The sequence below is a fragment of the Mesitornis unicolor genome, unplaced genomic scaffold, assembly GCF_000695765.1.
Source record: "Mesitornis unicolor isolate BGI_N332 unplaced genomic scaffold, ASM69576v1 scaffold14102, whole genome shotgun sequence".
In the NCBI taxonomy this organism is placed as follows: Eukaryota; Metazoa; Chordata; class Aves; order Mesitornithiformes; family Mesitornithidae; genus Mesitornis; species Mesitornis unicolor.
The window spans coordinates 217-17,704 of record NW_010168618.1 but is presented as its reverse complement, the minus strand read 5'-3'; the positions used below and the strand labels follow the sequence as shown (position 1 = coordinate 17,704).

General features: G+C 38.2%; 1 protein-coding gene across 1 annotated transcript; it reads left to right on the top strand.

Annotated features, from left to right (window-relative positions):
- Nucleotides 1–1,485: 1,485 nt before the first annotated feature.
- LOC104535352 (von Willebrand factor D and EGF domain-containing protein-like) lies at nucleotides 1,486–15,698 on the top strand (the record flags this gene model as incomplete). The annotated part of the gene is made up of 7 exons (XM_010179078.1): nucleotides 1,486–1,573; nucleotides 6,303–6,487; nucleotides 9,228–9,459; nucleotides 12,259–12,515; nucleotides 13,956–14,045; nucleotides 14,310–14,609; nucleotides 15,625–15,698. Coding segments are annotated over exons 1-7 (1,226 nt in total), but the record flags the coding sequence as incomplete, so codon positions are not given.
- Nucleotides 15,699–17,488: the final 1,790 nt, after the last annotated feature.

The window sequence follows — 17,488 nt, the reverse complement described above, 5'->3', positions numbered from 1 at the left end:
CATCATGATTAACAGAGGTCAAAGAAGTAGCCCAATGTTTATTGTCAAAGCTTCTCACATCTCTCTTTCCAGGTCTTTAATCTTGTAACTTGTTTTGTAAAATACCTCTTTCTTTTTGTCTTCTTTACAAACACACACTTTGGGAAAAATAAAAACAAAATCCAGACTAATTTCAGATGTAGGCAGCTTACCAGGATAAATGTTTATCATACGTGGTAGCAAATAACTTGGATAGTTGACTAAAACATTAAGAAAATTCATCACTAAAATTTCCCTGAATGCCTAGGAGAAACCTATCTGCCACAGAAAACTGACAGAAATCCAGGCTGTGCCAGCAATTCCTTTTAAAACCTCACTGCTGTCACAGAGCTGAACTGCTTATTTCAGTGAAAAAGCCCAGGGTGTGTGCATGAAAGCAGACTGAGGTTACACAATGCTGCTGCATCTCTGCCTCCACTCCAAGCTCTGATACCTCCTCCTGCAGGAAAACCTGCTCTGAAGAGAGCCACCCAGGTCAGGACCTCCTAGAAGCAGTCCTTACCAAATATTTTAGCCTTGCAGATGTTCAGTGAATGGCAGTAAGCTTTGTTTTAATGTCAGCAACATTTTTTTTTGTTTGATTTAGGTTTGCACATCCTAACAAGAACATGAGCCATCTCTGTGGAATGCTGTACATTCTTCTGTGTGCAGGCTACTTCAGTGCTTGCACAACCTCAGGCCTACAAGAAGAAGTACCAGCATTTCCAAATCTTAAATGCTGAGATTTGTCCTCTTCTTTGTCCTCTGCTAGACATATCCAAACAGGAGCATCTCCCTTGAAACTTGGTTGCTTGAAACCATGGAATATTTGCTTAACTCATTCTGCACTAATGATGTCAAACACAGCAGTTTGTAATTATTACTAAAGCAGAAGTATAAAACACGCTTGGTGCTCTAAGGAAATGACCAAAGCATTCACAGGATTTTCAGCATTTTACGGCATGTTAGAAAATAAATACAATTAGGGGTTGGAGGGCAGTAGGATGTTGGGTTTTTTCATTATGCCAATCAGCCCTGAGTCTGTCTAGGATTCAAAAAAGCATCTTCATAATGCCCCCAACAAGGATCACTGAGTGTTTCGTTTGCTTGCTGCTGATATCCCCCCCATCGAGAACCCAGAAAGGGGAACCGCCGGCGCCCTGGGCCCAGTCCCCACCCGCCGTGCCCGGGCACAAGCCGTAGCTGCGCCGCCGCTCAAGCTACGGGCGAAGACACCCCTACGGCGCCCCCCGGTGGGGCCGGGCCACGGGCCGATAGGAAGGCGGGCTGAGGGCCGGACCCCGCCGAGGAACCCCCGAAGGAGGGGCTGCGCTGAGGCGTGGGGTGGGCACACGGAGCCGTCAGAAGAGCGCGGAGACGCCGCCCGTCCCGGAGGTGCGGAGACGGAGCTTCCCAGCCGAGGGGCGAGCGAAGAGGAGCGGACGGGCCGATCGGCGCGGCGGGACCATGCCGGGGGCCGCCCCCACAACCCAGCGCCTCTGGCTCTGCGCGGCCGTCCTGGGGTGCCTGGCGGCGGCAAGGCCCCGTCGGAGAGGTAAGCTTTAACTTTATGAATTGATAAAACAGGAATTGTCACTGGCAGAGCGCATCTGCAGGGAAAACCTGCCAAAGGAAAATCGGAGACCAGTAATGTTAGTTCTCCCGCTCTCTCTGCATTGCTGGCTCTTCCCTGTGTGCTGTAGCACACAAGGTGTATTGGGACACCCTTACTTGGGGCCTTTGCAGAATGCTTTGCAGCACCTGTGCAAAAAACATACCATTTCAGACTTCTGAGAGAAAATTCACAGAGTAGATACAATAGTGTATTACACTGAGAACTACTAAAAAATATTCTGTAAGTATGTATTTTAGATTTTCCTAAAGGTTGTGCAACTATTTGCTACCTTTACAAAGCACCCTTCAGGATGTGGACATGAGTAGTGGAGATGTGTTTTAACACCCATTCAAATAGTGCTGTTTATACTGATTCGTTAATGTGTGCATGTTGATTCTGTTTTCTTCATGGTTCCACATACACGAGTATTCATATTCCTGCTCCATGGTATTGTGATACTGTCATTGCTACAACATTTGTATTAATTTTCTTCTATGTGTGTCATCCAAGCAAACTGTATATTTTAGGTAAATAGTTACGTTAATTTTTATATTTTACTTTGAAAGTGTTACCCTAAACTTCTTCCAAAAAGTTAGTTTCTTTCTATTTTGGTGTTTTGAAAGAGTTTAAATCCACAAATAAACCTGAGCACTTCTGTTAAATGCAGTCCTTGTTCTAATTTCTTCCTTGGGATGTTGATATGCTGCATCATTTGCAGTTATTAGATACAAGAAAAAGCACATTCAGGATCGGAGTGGGCACTTACTAATGGCATTATTTGTTTATCTGTAGTCATTTGCCAGACCCTGGCCTTTGGACAGCAGGAGATATAAACTGATAAGCTGTCCATATCTGAGGAACTGGGTTGCCAGTCCTGCCACTCTGCCCTTGCCTGCACATGACTGGTTCCTTTTTCCATCTCTACTCGGTTTATACTCAGCAGTCCCGAGTCCTTGACTGCTCCATAATACTGGAAACATTATGGACAGGTGGAAAATAATCAGCCTGTCCTTGCATGTGGATCGGAACAGATAAGTGAACAGGGAATTGAAAAGCCCTTCCTTTGTGGGACTCGTTTTCCACCCGAGTGCCTCAGAGGCAGCCATCAGGAGCCACTGAAATACCTCTCTGTGGAAAATGGGCTCCTGTGTCTTCCAAGAACCTCTTTGACTTTTGGTTAAGGTGTGGTAGTCAGAGTACCTGTTACCTGAACCTGTTTGGCAGTCATGGTACAAAAGCCAGTGTGTTGGCAGTATGTGCCACCAAGTACAAGAGTGCAGTTCCCTGGTGCTAGGCCCAAGCATTTGCCTAAAATTGTCCAGACAGAGCTTAAGTAATGGTGTCTCTTGGCAGCATTGTCACTTCAGAGTGACAGTTGGCATTGTCACTTCAGAGATTTTGTCTATGTCTCTCCCAGAAAGGCCAGGAATATGTGTACTAGTTTGTATATTTTTGCAGTTTAATCTGTTCAGAAAGATGACTGGGAAAACCTGCCCAATATAAAAAGCAGCCAGGAAAAAAAAAAACAGCTCTCAGAATAACCCAACGTAACAAATACCTGCAGTGAAGTTTGGGTAGTAAACAGACCATGTATGTGGTATCTGAAAGCCTGCGTTAATCCTGAGATGAGCTATTTTTACTGAACAAGGAAGTTTTCATGATATAAACTCAGGACTGGATTTAATAATGGGGTCTCAGCCTTTCAATTGTGAGCAGTAGCTGTGATCCAGTGAAGCACTTCCTATTGCTCATCCTCTGGCACAATAATATCCTTGTGTTTAAGATGTTGCAAAAGTTGAATTCTTTTCTGGCTTAGGGTTACATTTCTCAGTATCTGGCAGGACCAAGTAGGTCTGGGATGGATCCAGGCAAAGCTTGCTGTATTAATCCTGAAGACAGTCAGAAAAAAGCAAATATGGAATAAAATTCTTCCTGGCTTGCAGAGAAGAACTTTTATATATATATAAAAGTTTCCATCAAGAATAGTCATTCTTAAATCATAAATTCTGTTAAAACTAACATGAGTTTTCCATTTTGTGGCAGAACGTCAGAATATTTTGTGACTGTGGATGAAGATGCTGTAAGTCAACAGTAGCATATATGACTTCCCATGCCTTAACATTCCTCCCATACTAGGCAGGGCTGGTAGATAAGCTTGCAGTTTAGGTAAGCTTCCTTAGAACTTCCAGGTATCAGACGCTGGTTTTAATTCTTTATTATTTTGTCAGACTTGACTCATTGGGTTGCACATTGCTGGGTGTTAGGCACAGGCAGAGCTTTTCTGGAGCATTACAGCAAAATCAGTATTTGTCATTCTGAGAACGAAGTTTGAAAGAATGCTTATAATTTTTTTTTAATAAATCCTGAATAAGAAAATTATTATTTCAGTGGAAAATTTTGTCAACTTCCCTCTTAAATGCCTATGATTTCAGCAAGTCTGGTCCGCAGGGGTAACTTTTTCACAGAGAACAACATTCAGTGTTGTGTATGTGTCCATAAATATGATAGTTTTACTTGTTTCTGTTGTTGCTAGAGTTTGACAGCACATCAGTTACACACTCATATATGTAATTAAGTATTTTAATTTCCATTATTGATGGTGCCAGTTATTTTTAGTTGTTTTGCAGAATGGGTAAGGAAAATAAAAAAGATCAACCAGTGAGATTTTCAAGCAATAACCACGGAAATACTAGCATGCTTCTAAAAAGGAAGAAAGAATACACAAAGAGCTGGATGACATTTTAAAGATATGTGCATAATAATAAGAAACATATAATTTGATCTTTAGAAGGATTTATAACCCTATTACAAGTGAGTACAGTCAGCTGTTTTAAAGATCTATCAAACGATGATCTAATTAAACTGTGGAAGAAAAGAAAATAAAGACTTGTTTCATGTCTAGCTTGATTTATTAATGGAAAAGGTAACAGTAATTAATTGTTTCAGGAGTGATTCAGTTACAGGAAAGAAAACTAATGAGTGTACTGTATGAAAGGAAGAATTCCAATAAAAAATAGAAGACAGGAAGAAACTTTCACCATGGTTCATAAACTGCTTGTGCTGAAGCTTGCTTGGAAAACATTTTAATAACACACATGACTGACCTGTGATTCTTCAAGGGTTTTTCTTCAAATTCCAATGCAGGATAAATTCTCAGTAAGGTCAACTTGTATGGACACGAATAGCCTACAGGCTACTGCAAGACACTCAGAAGCACAGTGGTGGCACAGTCAATCACACTGACTTCCATCTGCCCTTAGAGGACAGAGATAAAGCTATTGTTACCTGCCTGGGTAGCCTAAAGCCATATCAGATTAAATCTTCAGTCTTTGAAAGAGTATAGGATTCTCCTGCTGTGTGAGAAAGAGCTGAAGTCTGCTCTGCAGACCATCTTCTCCATTTAAAAGAGAGAATTACCTTATTTTGAAACTGTCTTATAGTTGTGATTCTCTGAAGAGTGACGTGAAAAATGTGGAGGAGACTGCATTATTGCATGATTAGAACCAAGATACATTTGTAATCAATGACTCAATTACATGATGCAAATTATGGGACAAATACAGAAAAACTTGGGAGCAAAAGCTGAAGATCAGACTGTTAATATTAAAAATGTAACATTATAGGTCTTTGCTTACAGCTGCCCTTTTAAAATTCATTAGTACCATAGTAGAGGCAAGAATTAAGATTAACTGTGGCATTCAATATAACCTGAAATTCCATTCACAGTCAGCATCAGTTGGTATCCATTTTTAAAAGTAAGGTAAATAATATTTTATATGTTACTTATTTATGAACATTCTCTTTACTTTTCTTTCGCTTCTCAAGCATATTCCTGAGGAAGAATGGCTGTTCAGTACATTGCATGCAAATATGCCATTAACCAGAAGTTCTACTGTCACTGGCTTTGACAGGAGTCAACTCAGCTTCCAAAGATCAGTCTCAGAAATTCTGGCATTCTGCTTTATATCTGAATGTGTCCATATTTTGAAAAAAAAAATTGTTGTAAAGACTTCTTCAGATTCTGATCCTTCATTTTACCTACCAGCAATTTTGGAATTTTTTTTGAGGCCTCAAGGTCATGTAGATGTCCAAAAATGTTTGTCAGTTTTATTTACTTTATTAAAATTTAGCATGTCACTTTTGTGAATTTACTTAAAGTTTGCAACTAAGTATCTACCCATTTCTATACGCACTTTTGCTATGATCTGCATTTATACATGTGAACTGTATACAAGTACCTCTCAACCATTTTAGGGAATTCTTCATTTCATGCATAGGAACCCTGTAAATTCTTAGTCTATTTGCAAAAGAGATTTGGATAATCCTCACTTGTCTTGAGGTAAGATTATGGAAAGCCGAAATCCAGAGAGAAAGTATAAACATGTTCCTTTAGTTTTACATCTGGTATAAATGCCTAACATGGTTATGAATTTGCATTTATTAGCTATTTAAACAAAATCAAGTTACCACATGATGAATTCTATTAAATTTTAGAGTGTTAACACACTTATTTGTTGTTGTTACCAGGATTTCAATATGTTTTTCAGTAAAAGCATTCTTAAACCATACTGCAGTATCTCCACATGTTCCATTCAAAAATACTTAACATCTTTTCTAACACACTTGTTGAACATGTCACCCTGATACTCAAAATACTCTTGCTCCACAGTTCCTGAATGCTCTCCTGGTGGACATCAGATCCTACAGAGCCCTTACCGAAGCGTTGATTTTGATTCATCCTACCTCCAGCAGTCAGCTATTCAGGATTTAATATGTGACCATTCCTTAACACCAGGATGGTATCGCTTTAAGATTTTTGATAAGCCTGCTGAGATGCCAACCAAATGTGTGGAGGTATTGTTACTTGTTCACAAAAAATACATGTTTTTCTTAAGAATTTTTTGGTAGGATAGGTATAAAAAAAGAATATGGATATGGAGACTGATGTGAAGAATGCAGAGCACCTTTAGTTTCTGAATATGTGAGTATATTGAAATGTGTTGACTGGAAAATAATGTCTTATGGGTTAAAAATTTTACACCGGATGGGAAATAGCAGATGATGGTAAATCAGCTCTCATTTAGAGCACTGAAAAGCTGTCATTTGTAGTCACTGCTGAAGAGGATTTTCTCATTCGCAACGCAGCAGGGATATCATGTTGTAAAGATGCAGCTGTGTGATGGTCAGCATGTTACAAAGGCCATGTGAAAATGGAATAAATACTTGCAGCCATGTGAATCTGGCAATTCTGGAGCTTTTAAAATGATCATGTTGGGGAGAAGAGATTTTTCCTAAAATGACTTGAATTAACAGAGCTAGTAGTTGTCATAGGGGACTTGCAGATGACTCAAGAATTACGTGGACTATTTAATACTTTAGGCTTGTAATGCTCCATTTTGGAGCTGTTCCTACATCTCTGATAGTTATATTTTAAGGAGATGTTTCTTTGTAGTTTGCTATGTAAAAACATTTCCTGGTTTAAAAAAATGTGTCACTAGAATATTTTACCAATGATTTTTTTAATTAATTGAAATTGCCTGGTCACACCTTCTTTGAAAAAAAAAAAAAACAAAAAAAAGAGAAAGTAAAGCCCAACAATTAAATACTTTTAAAGGAATACAAAGCAGTTAAGACATACTAATAAAATTATGTTGAGTTTATAGCAGCCTCTCTTGTTATTTATCTATTTATTTTTCATTCGATCTTTACAGCAGTACAAAGCCACCAAAGTACCTTTAATATGCAGCAGACTCAAGGACTCAGAGAGCTGTACTGCAGTCTACTGTTATCCAGGCTTTTATACTGCAAAATCATAGCAAATAGTATGGCTCCTGAAGGACGGACTTTCAGTTAGCTTTAATACGAACAAATTAATTAACTAGTTGTATTTTCTCAAAATGGATTATTTCATGCAAGGAATGAGCATGATAAACCAGGCAAACAACAATGTGTTTTCCAGAACAGAAGTTAGACTAGCAAGATACCTGCTCAGATCATCTGGGAGAGTTTGAGCAATCTAACCCAAGGTCTCAGTGCTTAATAAGTATTTGGTGAAAATAGGCTACCACCCTAATACAGAAGAGTCCAGATAATTAGAGTTTGAGAGAGATTGATTCAAAACTTATTCATAGAATGAAGTTTCTTCACTGACATCTGCTTCTCTGTATCTGTTGTCAAACAAGACATTTATTTTGAAATCTCAAAGTCAATGCATTAAAACCAAACTAAAATGGATGCCTTGTTTGGGAAGGTTCCTCCTTTCTTTCCCTTTAGGAGAACTTTTATAATAACTATATTTAATCCTTGTCAAAGGTTCAGACTTTGTTAAACAATCCATGCCATTTCTCTCTACTTCTCATTAACTCTGTCTGATGGATTGATGGTGGGCTCAGATATTCTAGATTAAGAAAATAATTGCTCAATGACTGCAGTTGATCTGAGACCTTGCTGCACTGTCAGGTCAAAGAAAGGAATAGCTGAGGTGATGTATGAAGGAGAAGAAGTTCCAGAAATCTCACAATTAATGATTTATAGTTTTCATGTAAAACTTGTCCAAATGCTGGCTTTAACACACTGTGTTAAAGTGTTTCTCTTCAGTTTGCTTTCTGAAGCATGTGAAAGACAGGAGGTGATCGTTAGCTCATTCTGGTAACTCAGAGTCCTTCTTTGTCTCCTTTTCTTATGATTAATTTTTCTGTATTCCTCTGATAAACTCCAGTGTCTGCTAAATCAGACTTACTCTTCGATTACCATGATTGGCACTACAGTTAACTTGTGACTTGCACGGCAGCTTCCTTGACCTGAAGACCTCACATAGCCACAGTGATGAGGGGTGAAAGGCACTATTCCACAGCACACTTCTCATTCCCTGAGGAAAAGCACTGAACAGGTCATCTGAACCACAGACCTTGTGAAGGCCACTGGTTTGTAAACACCAAAGGATTTAGGGTCACTACGAAGTCACTGTGGTTGTTCTGGGGGTGCTACAAGCACATGTACTTCTAAAGGTGGAGAATTGAGACAGATGTGCCTTATCAGGTGTCTTGCATTTTTCTCTGGGGCTGCAAGTGAGTAACCTTGCATCAGCTGGACACATCCCTTTGATGAAATCCAGGAGATGAGCTGAGTCTTCAGTCCATGGCAAATGGCAGATAAAATGTGTCAGCTTTAGTGCTTTTAGATGATGTTCAGGGGATGTGTGTTCTACCCTGTATTTGCTGTGCTCTGATAGCATTTGCTCTGTCAGTTACTGTAGGTTAACAGGTGTGGAGAAACTCATTAAGCCATAGCACAACTGTTAGCTTTTTTGGGCTAAACACTCAGGCGTGGCCCCCAGTTAAATTCTTCATATGCTAAATTATAGCCTGTCTTTAGAAACACAAATTCATTAGACTCAAAGAAGGGCTTAAGTCTCTTTTGTGTGTATTTGTATTCAACCTTGAAGAGGAAAATAAGCAAGCCCTCAATTATACTGTCTAAACTTTGCTAAAAGCTTATGCAGGAAATTAATTGAATACATGTGTACCTCCTTAAAGTGCAGCAACAGTTTGATATAGACTGAACTCTTTTCTAATGTTTTTCTTTGGTGCTGTAGTTAAATCGCTGTGGTACTCAAGCCCCTGTCTGGCTGTCTCTGAGGGAGTTGGAATCCATGCCTCGACCTGGGGAGATCAAACAGTTAACAGCTTGTGCTACATGGCAGTTTTTCTTCAGCACTGCAAAAGACTGTTGTCTTTTCCGAATCCCTGTCCGTGTGAGGAACTGTGGAGATTTCTTTGTTTATTTACTGCAGCCCACCCAAGGATGCATGGGGTATTGTGCAGAAGGTGAGGAAATGCATGCTCTAACTCAACTGAGTGTGTGTGGGTTTTAGTACTCTGATATTTGGCTGAGTGGAATTGTCTGGAAATAGTTTTACATGCTAGAATTCCTTGCAATTCTTCCTTTAATATTGATACAATAGAAAATTATTTGGTGTGGTAAGGTGGGTTCACAGCACTCCTTTTTAACTTGCATTTATCACTCAGGTATTGTTCACAGCTTAGAAACTTAAGAGTTGAGATTTTCCATATAGTGAGGTGGATATATATTTCCATATAGTGAGGTGACGCATCTGACGTCAAAATTCAGAGTACCTACAATGGCACTCATACTCTGCAAATACCCATTACTGAATATGCACAGAATTATGTGTCAGAGTAAATTTTAAGAACTTGACCAAACTGTATTTATATCAGTTATTGTTTAGCATTGTTAGGAATATTTTTTTTACTGTAACTATTTTATCATCATTCTGGAGAGCTTACACACTGTTGCTAGAGGAAAATTTAACACAGAAATGCTCTGTTGATGCACACTTTGTTAGTACTATGAGAAGGAACTACAGTGGAGTCCTTTTGCAGTGTCTTGTATTGTCCTGGACCCTTGAGATGCAAAAGTGTCTTGGTGTTCACAGCTCAAAACTTCAGTATTTCATTATTCGTGCCAGATGTTTTAGATAACTTAAGGAAGGCACAGTTAAATCCTTACAGTTATAAATACTGTGAAATAGCGACAAATTAGTATAGCAGGAGATTCTTATTAGCTCATATATCACACTTGTGAAAACACGAGCAATGTTTTTATGCATCATATACTGTATTGCTCTAAGTCTTATTCTCTATTACTGACTGCTTGCAAAAGCTTAATAGCAAAACTATCAGTGGGTTTTCTGTTGCTTTATTGGTCCATCATTATACCTTTAGGTCCAATTGTTAAAGCATTCTCCGTGGGTTTATTGACACAAAAAAAATGCCAGATTTGGGACATTGCAGCATGTAAGTGACTGAAGAAATGAAGAACTCCTGCACTACAGGACTTTGCATTTGCTTTGAATCGTGGCTCGTGAAGAGGAACGAGGATATAAAAAACATAGGCAGTGAGCTAGCAAACTTTTTACTGCCTCAAAACAAAGTAGGCAATAAACATAACTCTGGTTTGGCCCGGCTGAATACTGCAAATCTGAAGCACATTTTGAGTTCAAAAGCCTTCTTTTAAGATGAAGTTTTAGTGCAAAGTGCTTTGTACTCTTGTGTTGCTTTTTCTGTTCAGGTTTACACTGTGTATTCTGTTTTGTCTTTAACACTCGGTAGCTGTAAACACTTGATGTATATTTTCAAACAGCCTCTCCTGCATATGCTATGGAATTCAAATATATCACAGAAATGTGCAACATCAAAATCCACTCTTCATTCTTATTGGTGAATGGGGTTTTTGGTGTTGCTGCTGCCCTTTTGGCTCAGATCAAGTGAATTGACTAATGTCCCCTGTGACTAGTGACTCCTGTTACAAATACACTGGTATTTTCAGGTTTAATCAAAGTTCCACGTTTTTTTTAAATAACAGTCACAGTAGCAAACAATAGCAGTGCAGAAGCACTCTTTCTTAGGCCCTTGTAGGAAAGATGATTTTTTTCAAAGCAGGTCTGCACTGAATTTGGCTGTTTAGGGTTACAGTTAATGAATAAGCATTCAGAAGTGGATTTGAGGAGACAAAATGTATATTCAAGAGAATAGTTTAATTCCTGTTTATTCATTAACAGCATCTATAAGTATTGGCTGGGTACATCTGCGGTAAAAGATGAAGAGGTGGTAGAATGTTCTGTACCCTTCCTCTTAATGCAAGGCTTTGTACTGACTTCTACCATAATTGTATATGGATCAGCTTACAAGATTGCTTCTCTTCTTCTAATTTACACTTGTGATATTTGGTGTATTTTTAACGTAGGGCAGTTATTTAAGGGCATTGGTGTAAATACTCTGTATGTGGGTGAATATATATACGATTTAAGAGTGATTTATAGTTGTTTCAGATGCAAAGCCACAGACTTGTGCTCATGCGGGAATGGAAATTCAAGGCATCTGTAGCAGTGCATATTTAGTTTTGATTTTCTGTGCATCTATGACCCAATAATGTCAACATTCAGTCATTTTCCATCTTGAATAAAAACATGTTCATGTTATCAGCAGTATTGCTTATTCTGTTGCAAAATGTGCAGTTTGGAGGTAATTTCAGACCTTGGATTACAAAAGTGCTTTCTCAGCATAATATTCAGAATAAGTACCAAAATATTATAAGGTAATTTTAATAATGATAATAATTTACCGATTACTTTGATTCTTTGGGAGTCAAATATAAGATGAATTTACAAATCATACTGTTGCTTATTCTGTTCTTTTTTATGTAGCCTTTTCCCCCCTCCTCTCCGTTTCTTCATAAGTAGAGAAAATATACTTCTGTTGGCCAAATTCCTTTGCGTGTTGCTCTCTTCTGTCTGCTAAAATAATTAATCATGTTTTATTCCCTTGTTTTGCTTGTTTGTTTGTTTGCTTTCCCCCTCTTCAGCACCTTCCTGTAAGCTAGAATATAATCAAAGGCTAATAAAAAGGGTTTTTTTCCTTTTATCAATTAATAAAAGGAATGTACATTTTTTCTCTGATTCTTTAAGCAACTATGTAATATTCCCACATATGAAAAAGGCAGATGTTATTAGTGTATTAATTGACAAAATATATGTCAATGTCATTTCATCCAATGTTGGTTTTGCACAGAATATGAAGCACCAACCACACTTCTGTTTTCACTAGGTAAACTGGCTCCTTCATCTGCATCTGTGCCACCACCACCACCAGCCATTCCTGAAGTTACACCAGAGTTAATTAAAGGCAGCATTTACCTAAAGTGCACCTTTGGTGTTCCTTTTGGAAACAGCTCAGTCGGATTCATTGTAACTTGGTCAAGACTCTCTCCTGAAGGTGTCAAAGAAGAACTGAGACATGAGACAGCCGTTCATACCTTCTCACTTCTAGAACTGGATGGGATAAACGTCAGACTTGGAGACAGAGTATGTTAAGAAATAATTATAATCTCTTTGTATCTTTGTGAATATGGCTCAGTAGACACTAACAGATGTTAGAGACAGAGTTCCAGCACCTTGCTATATAATTTTTCTTGGCAGAAGCATAGTACTTCTAGTTGCGGTTTACACCAACAGTGGCTGTACCTGTCTGTCTCAGTGCAGTATAGTGTGCCTCCAGGAACTAAATGTTTATTCAAGTTGCATCTTCTTCCCTGTCTACAGTGATTCTGTTTGATACTGTAAATGAAAAGGATTTTTGAATGCAAGTGCATCTCAGTGAGAGGCTGCAAGGGCCACAGGTTGTGAGAAGGTGTGTTGTTGATTCATCAGATAGATTAATTTTCTCTAAATCAATAATGAGCTGCTGCTTGATGGTTTTGTCTCTAGGATCAGATTTAAATGGTTTAATCTCTCATCAAAAGCTTTGGGAATACTTGCATTACCTCCCGTGATAGCAGAGTTCAGACCTAGGCTCTCATGGTAGTTTTGAAAAGCTTAAGCATTGGAAAATCAATAAACTTTCTACCTTTGTATACCAAAATATAGGTTAATTTTTCCTGGCTAGAATAAAAAACAAAAGGTACATGGTACATGGTGTGCATGTGCATGTGTGTTCAAGCCAAAGCCAGGCTGCTTGGATGGCTTATGGACAATAGCAATTCCTAATCCTCAGCTGTTCTTTGGGGACTTTGTGAATAGTTGCCTGGCAGTGTTAGCTCAGTGACAGTGAAAAGGAAAGGTGCATTCATAAACTTCCTGCTGCTGCTATGAATCTTTGGTTTTCTCAGGACCTGAAATATTGTGTATGTGGTCAACAGATCTCAAAAGGGATACAGCAAAATAAACAAAAAGTACAAACTCAAAGCAAACCTACAGTGTCCAGAAGCATGGAACTGGTTCAGTGGAGGCAAATCACAGTAAATACTTCAGCTTGAAAGAAATATTTTTTCCTGGTGTTATAGGCCTGGATAAAGTATAGTAAGAAAAGGAGAAGGAAGGGATGGTTGTTTTGCATATTCTAAGATCTAAAGGGGATTTACAAAATTTAAAGGCAAAAAATGTTAAATGGGCAAAAAGAAGTAAATAACATGTAATAAAGTGTAGAATGCATTTCCACAAGATGTCATAGGGTGCAGAAATGCTCCAGAGGGGATTTGTTAAAACTGTGGAGACCTAGGTACTTGTATGCAGTCTTTAGTTCAAGAAGCCTCTGCACCACTGGTAGAGTATGCCAGGAAAAGGGTGCTCAGTTTGTGTCTGTGATTTTCTTAAGCAGCACCACTGGCAAGTGGTAACTTCTGGTGCAAACAGAAGACTGGGAGTGATGGATCCATCAAAGTGACCCGTGATGGCTGGGTTTTGTCTTCATGTGACCACTTCATACCAAAAATGTATTTATTCTGTTGTGCTGGTTTTGCCCTACAGGTCTACTGCAGCAGTTCTGCTTTTTTCATGGAGGAGCCAGAAATACAAAGCTTTTCTGTTGAGAGCAAGGAATTTTTTGCTGGCATTATGGTAATTTTGAAAGAAAATAATTTTTTACTGTATTGTAGTAAGAATCTTTCTGAGTGTTGCTACAGCAGCAATGCTCTGACTAGAAGGCACTCAAAAGATATTAATTGTGAATTAATAGAGCGTGGTGTTGACTGTAGTGAACGTATGTTTGCTGTGGCATTCAGTCTTTTAAGCTTTTTGTACTTAGCTCTTAGCTGGTTAGTAAGCAGCACTGTAGTTCATTCTACAATGATTGCATTTTAAGTAAAATTTCTTCTGTGCTAGATACATCCAGAAACATATGATATATCAGAAGATGGGAAGGAATACAAACTGGTGATAGAAAGTAGCATTCCTATTCCTTGTCCTGAATTTAGTCAGTTTGAAAGTGACTGCAAAATCTCACTGACATTGAATACTGTTGATAAAGGTAAGTATTATCCTGATTTTTATTACATTTTCTGTTTAATGTGCTTTTCTAAATATTACAGCTTGTCTGCCTCTTTCGAGAAGCTTTTACATTTTAAAATACTTTCTAAAACATTAAAACAAAATATTGACAGACTGTATATACTGCTGCTAACAGTATATGGAAGAATGTGTCCATAATCCATTACTTGTTGAAGTTATCAGGTGGTTTTGGTAGCTATGGATATCAGAAGCATATTCTTTAAGTTGAATAGCCAGAATATCATAATACTTGTGAAGTCTATAATTCAGTTCATTTTTGTTGCAAGTACTGTATATGCAGGTTTGAAGTCCTCATTTTTTATGATTATTATTGTTTTCTGTGGTACTTTCTCAAGCACAAGTCCTGTGAGCCCCAAGAGGAGCCTTGCCTGTGCACACAACCGTTATGTTGCATCAGTAAGACTATAATGATTTTAATTTGGCTATCAAACTGGAAAATTTAAAACCATTTTATTGGGTGTGTGCATGAAGATATAGAGAGGGAGTTATTTATGAAAATGCTTGTAAATAAGTTAGCATCTATATTAAGAGTAGTATACAAAAAATGACTTGTTTAGAGGGAAACTCACTAATGATGTGTTTTCATTAAAACAGGTAAAGAGCAGTTAGGTTTAAACTTGGCTCTTTCTTCTTGTCATGTGGATCTTCTCCAGAAACCCTGCAATAATGGAATCTGTAGTCAAGCTGTAATTTATTTCACTGCTGTGACAGACTTTATGCAGGATGGAGACAGAATTACCAGAATTGCAGTCGAACCTATATCCAGTGAAAATTTCCTGTGGAATGGCTATGTTCCAGAAAGCACACAGGTTGAAAATCTTCCATGTTAAGCTCTGTAAATTGCCAGAAATGTGGCTGATGTAAATAAAGCCTCTGCTTCAGTTGTGACTTGCTGAATCACACCAAGATTTTTAAGTGGTCAATTTTTCATTGTTTTATTTTCATTGAAATGCTGTGTGTTCGTTTGAATTAAATTTTTTGCATTTTAATATTGGTTTAACTACTCAGATTGGCCAAAAGTGTAATATAATTTTTAGAATGTAAACTAGTATCATAAGATAAATAATATGCCTGAGTGTGTTGATTTTCTAATCTGACATGGCTTATTATATGCTTCTTTGTTTTGAAGATTACAGTAAAGGATCTACCCACTGCCTACTGCTACTCGTTTACTGACCCTCATATAATTACGTTTGATGGAAGGTAATCACTGGATTTCTGCTCTTAATTTTAAGTGCGTAGGGATGTTTTGGAGTGGTTGCTTCATCTATCTATCTATCTATCTATCTATCTAAAATTTGTACTGGTGATACAAGTTAGCTGTAGCTTTCCACAAGTGCAGCCTATATTTTACATTCTTTCTTGGACAGTAAAGATAAACGTGATTTAGTTAGTAAAAGCTTGCCAGTCATGATGTCGTATTACTTGTATTTCTAAATGTACGTTTTTGGGGTTGTGGCAAGAGAGTGAAGCAAATGGACTACTTTTCCTTTTTAGAGGACTATGCCGAGAGAGGAGTGGTTGCTGTATGGTCTTTTGAATATGAAAGATAGAAATGTTATTAAATATGAACAATGATAAAATGATTGATTAGGCAAAACTGTTTTAATGCAAAGGTATTTCCGATCAATAGCATAGTTTCTCAATTTCTGGGTGTCAGTATCTGAATACTTGTAAGGATCAAGTTGCTAGAAGCTATCTGCTGTCTGTGAGTTCATTAAGGGTATTAATGAACTTACTCACTGCTGTCATTTGCACGTCACTGACCTTCTTTCTGAAGTGAAGACAGCTTCCTTGGCCACAACTGCATGTTTATGATATGCTTCTGTCTTTCTAATTCATGGAAGGGTTTCAAAACAAACACAGGTTCTGCACCTCTGTTCAGCAGAAGCACAGAGGTTTGGGTTTTTTTTGAGGCAGTGTGAGAAGAGGATATATAATAATAACAAATAACAATGTTCAGCCCACAACCCTATTCTTCCCACTCTTGTGAACTTGATAACTGAAGGGAAGAGACATGTTGTAATTGCTTCTCTGATAGCACTGTGACTAGTAGTAATAATAATAATAATAATAATAATAATAATGCCACTGGGGTTATCTTGGTCTTGCAGTTCCTCCTTCAGTGGAAATTATAGGTATGACTTCAGTGGGCATTTTAACCATCAATGCATTGTGATCAAGATTTCTTATGAAGCAGTGATTCACTGTGATACAGTCTTGCTAGAAGTTGCATAGAAAGAACATTCTTTCGAAGGACTGAGAGTGTTGCTACTTTGTTTTACAAATTGGGGAGAAAACAGAAAAGAAACTGTCTTTACTGAATCACGGGTAATCCTGTGGAGTCCCAGTAGGGCAGCCATCTGCAGTTTGTCTGCTGGCCCATTATACACAAAGCAAATCACCATTCTGCAATTAACTGTCAAATGCCATTTCTAGCCAAGAGGCTGTTAAATTTGCAGCAAAAGTTTGAGTCTTTCTGTCTGTCTTTCTTCCCCCCCTCCCTTCTCACTGTGAAATCATTAAGTCGGCTATTTTAACCTTGCTTCAGGGAACAGATGGCTAACCCTAAGAAAGAAAAAAAAAAGGGAAGTCACTATTTATGGTTCTTATCTTAAGTAATTTTCAAACATTTGGGAATAAGCACTCCTCATCTCCATCTTAATAAAGGAGACTTTTTTTATAGTGTGGGACTTTCTGAATCATTTTGTCAAGGGTACTTATGCAGTTGTCAGCACCTGTCTCCCCCACCCCCACCCCAGACACAGAGTTAAGCATCTTATTGCTCTTGCTGCATAGATTTATTTTTATGTTGTGGTTTAAACCCAGTGCATAACTGAGCACCACCATGCCCTAAAAAAAAGGGCTAGTCAAAATAAGGACTGGGAGGGCTTCTTACCACTTAAACAGGTCACAGGCAAAAGACAGACTCATCATAAGGAATAAAAATCAAAACAATTTTAATTTGTTATGAACATCAGAGTAGAACAATG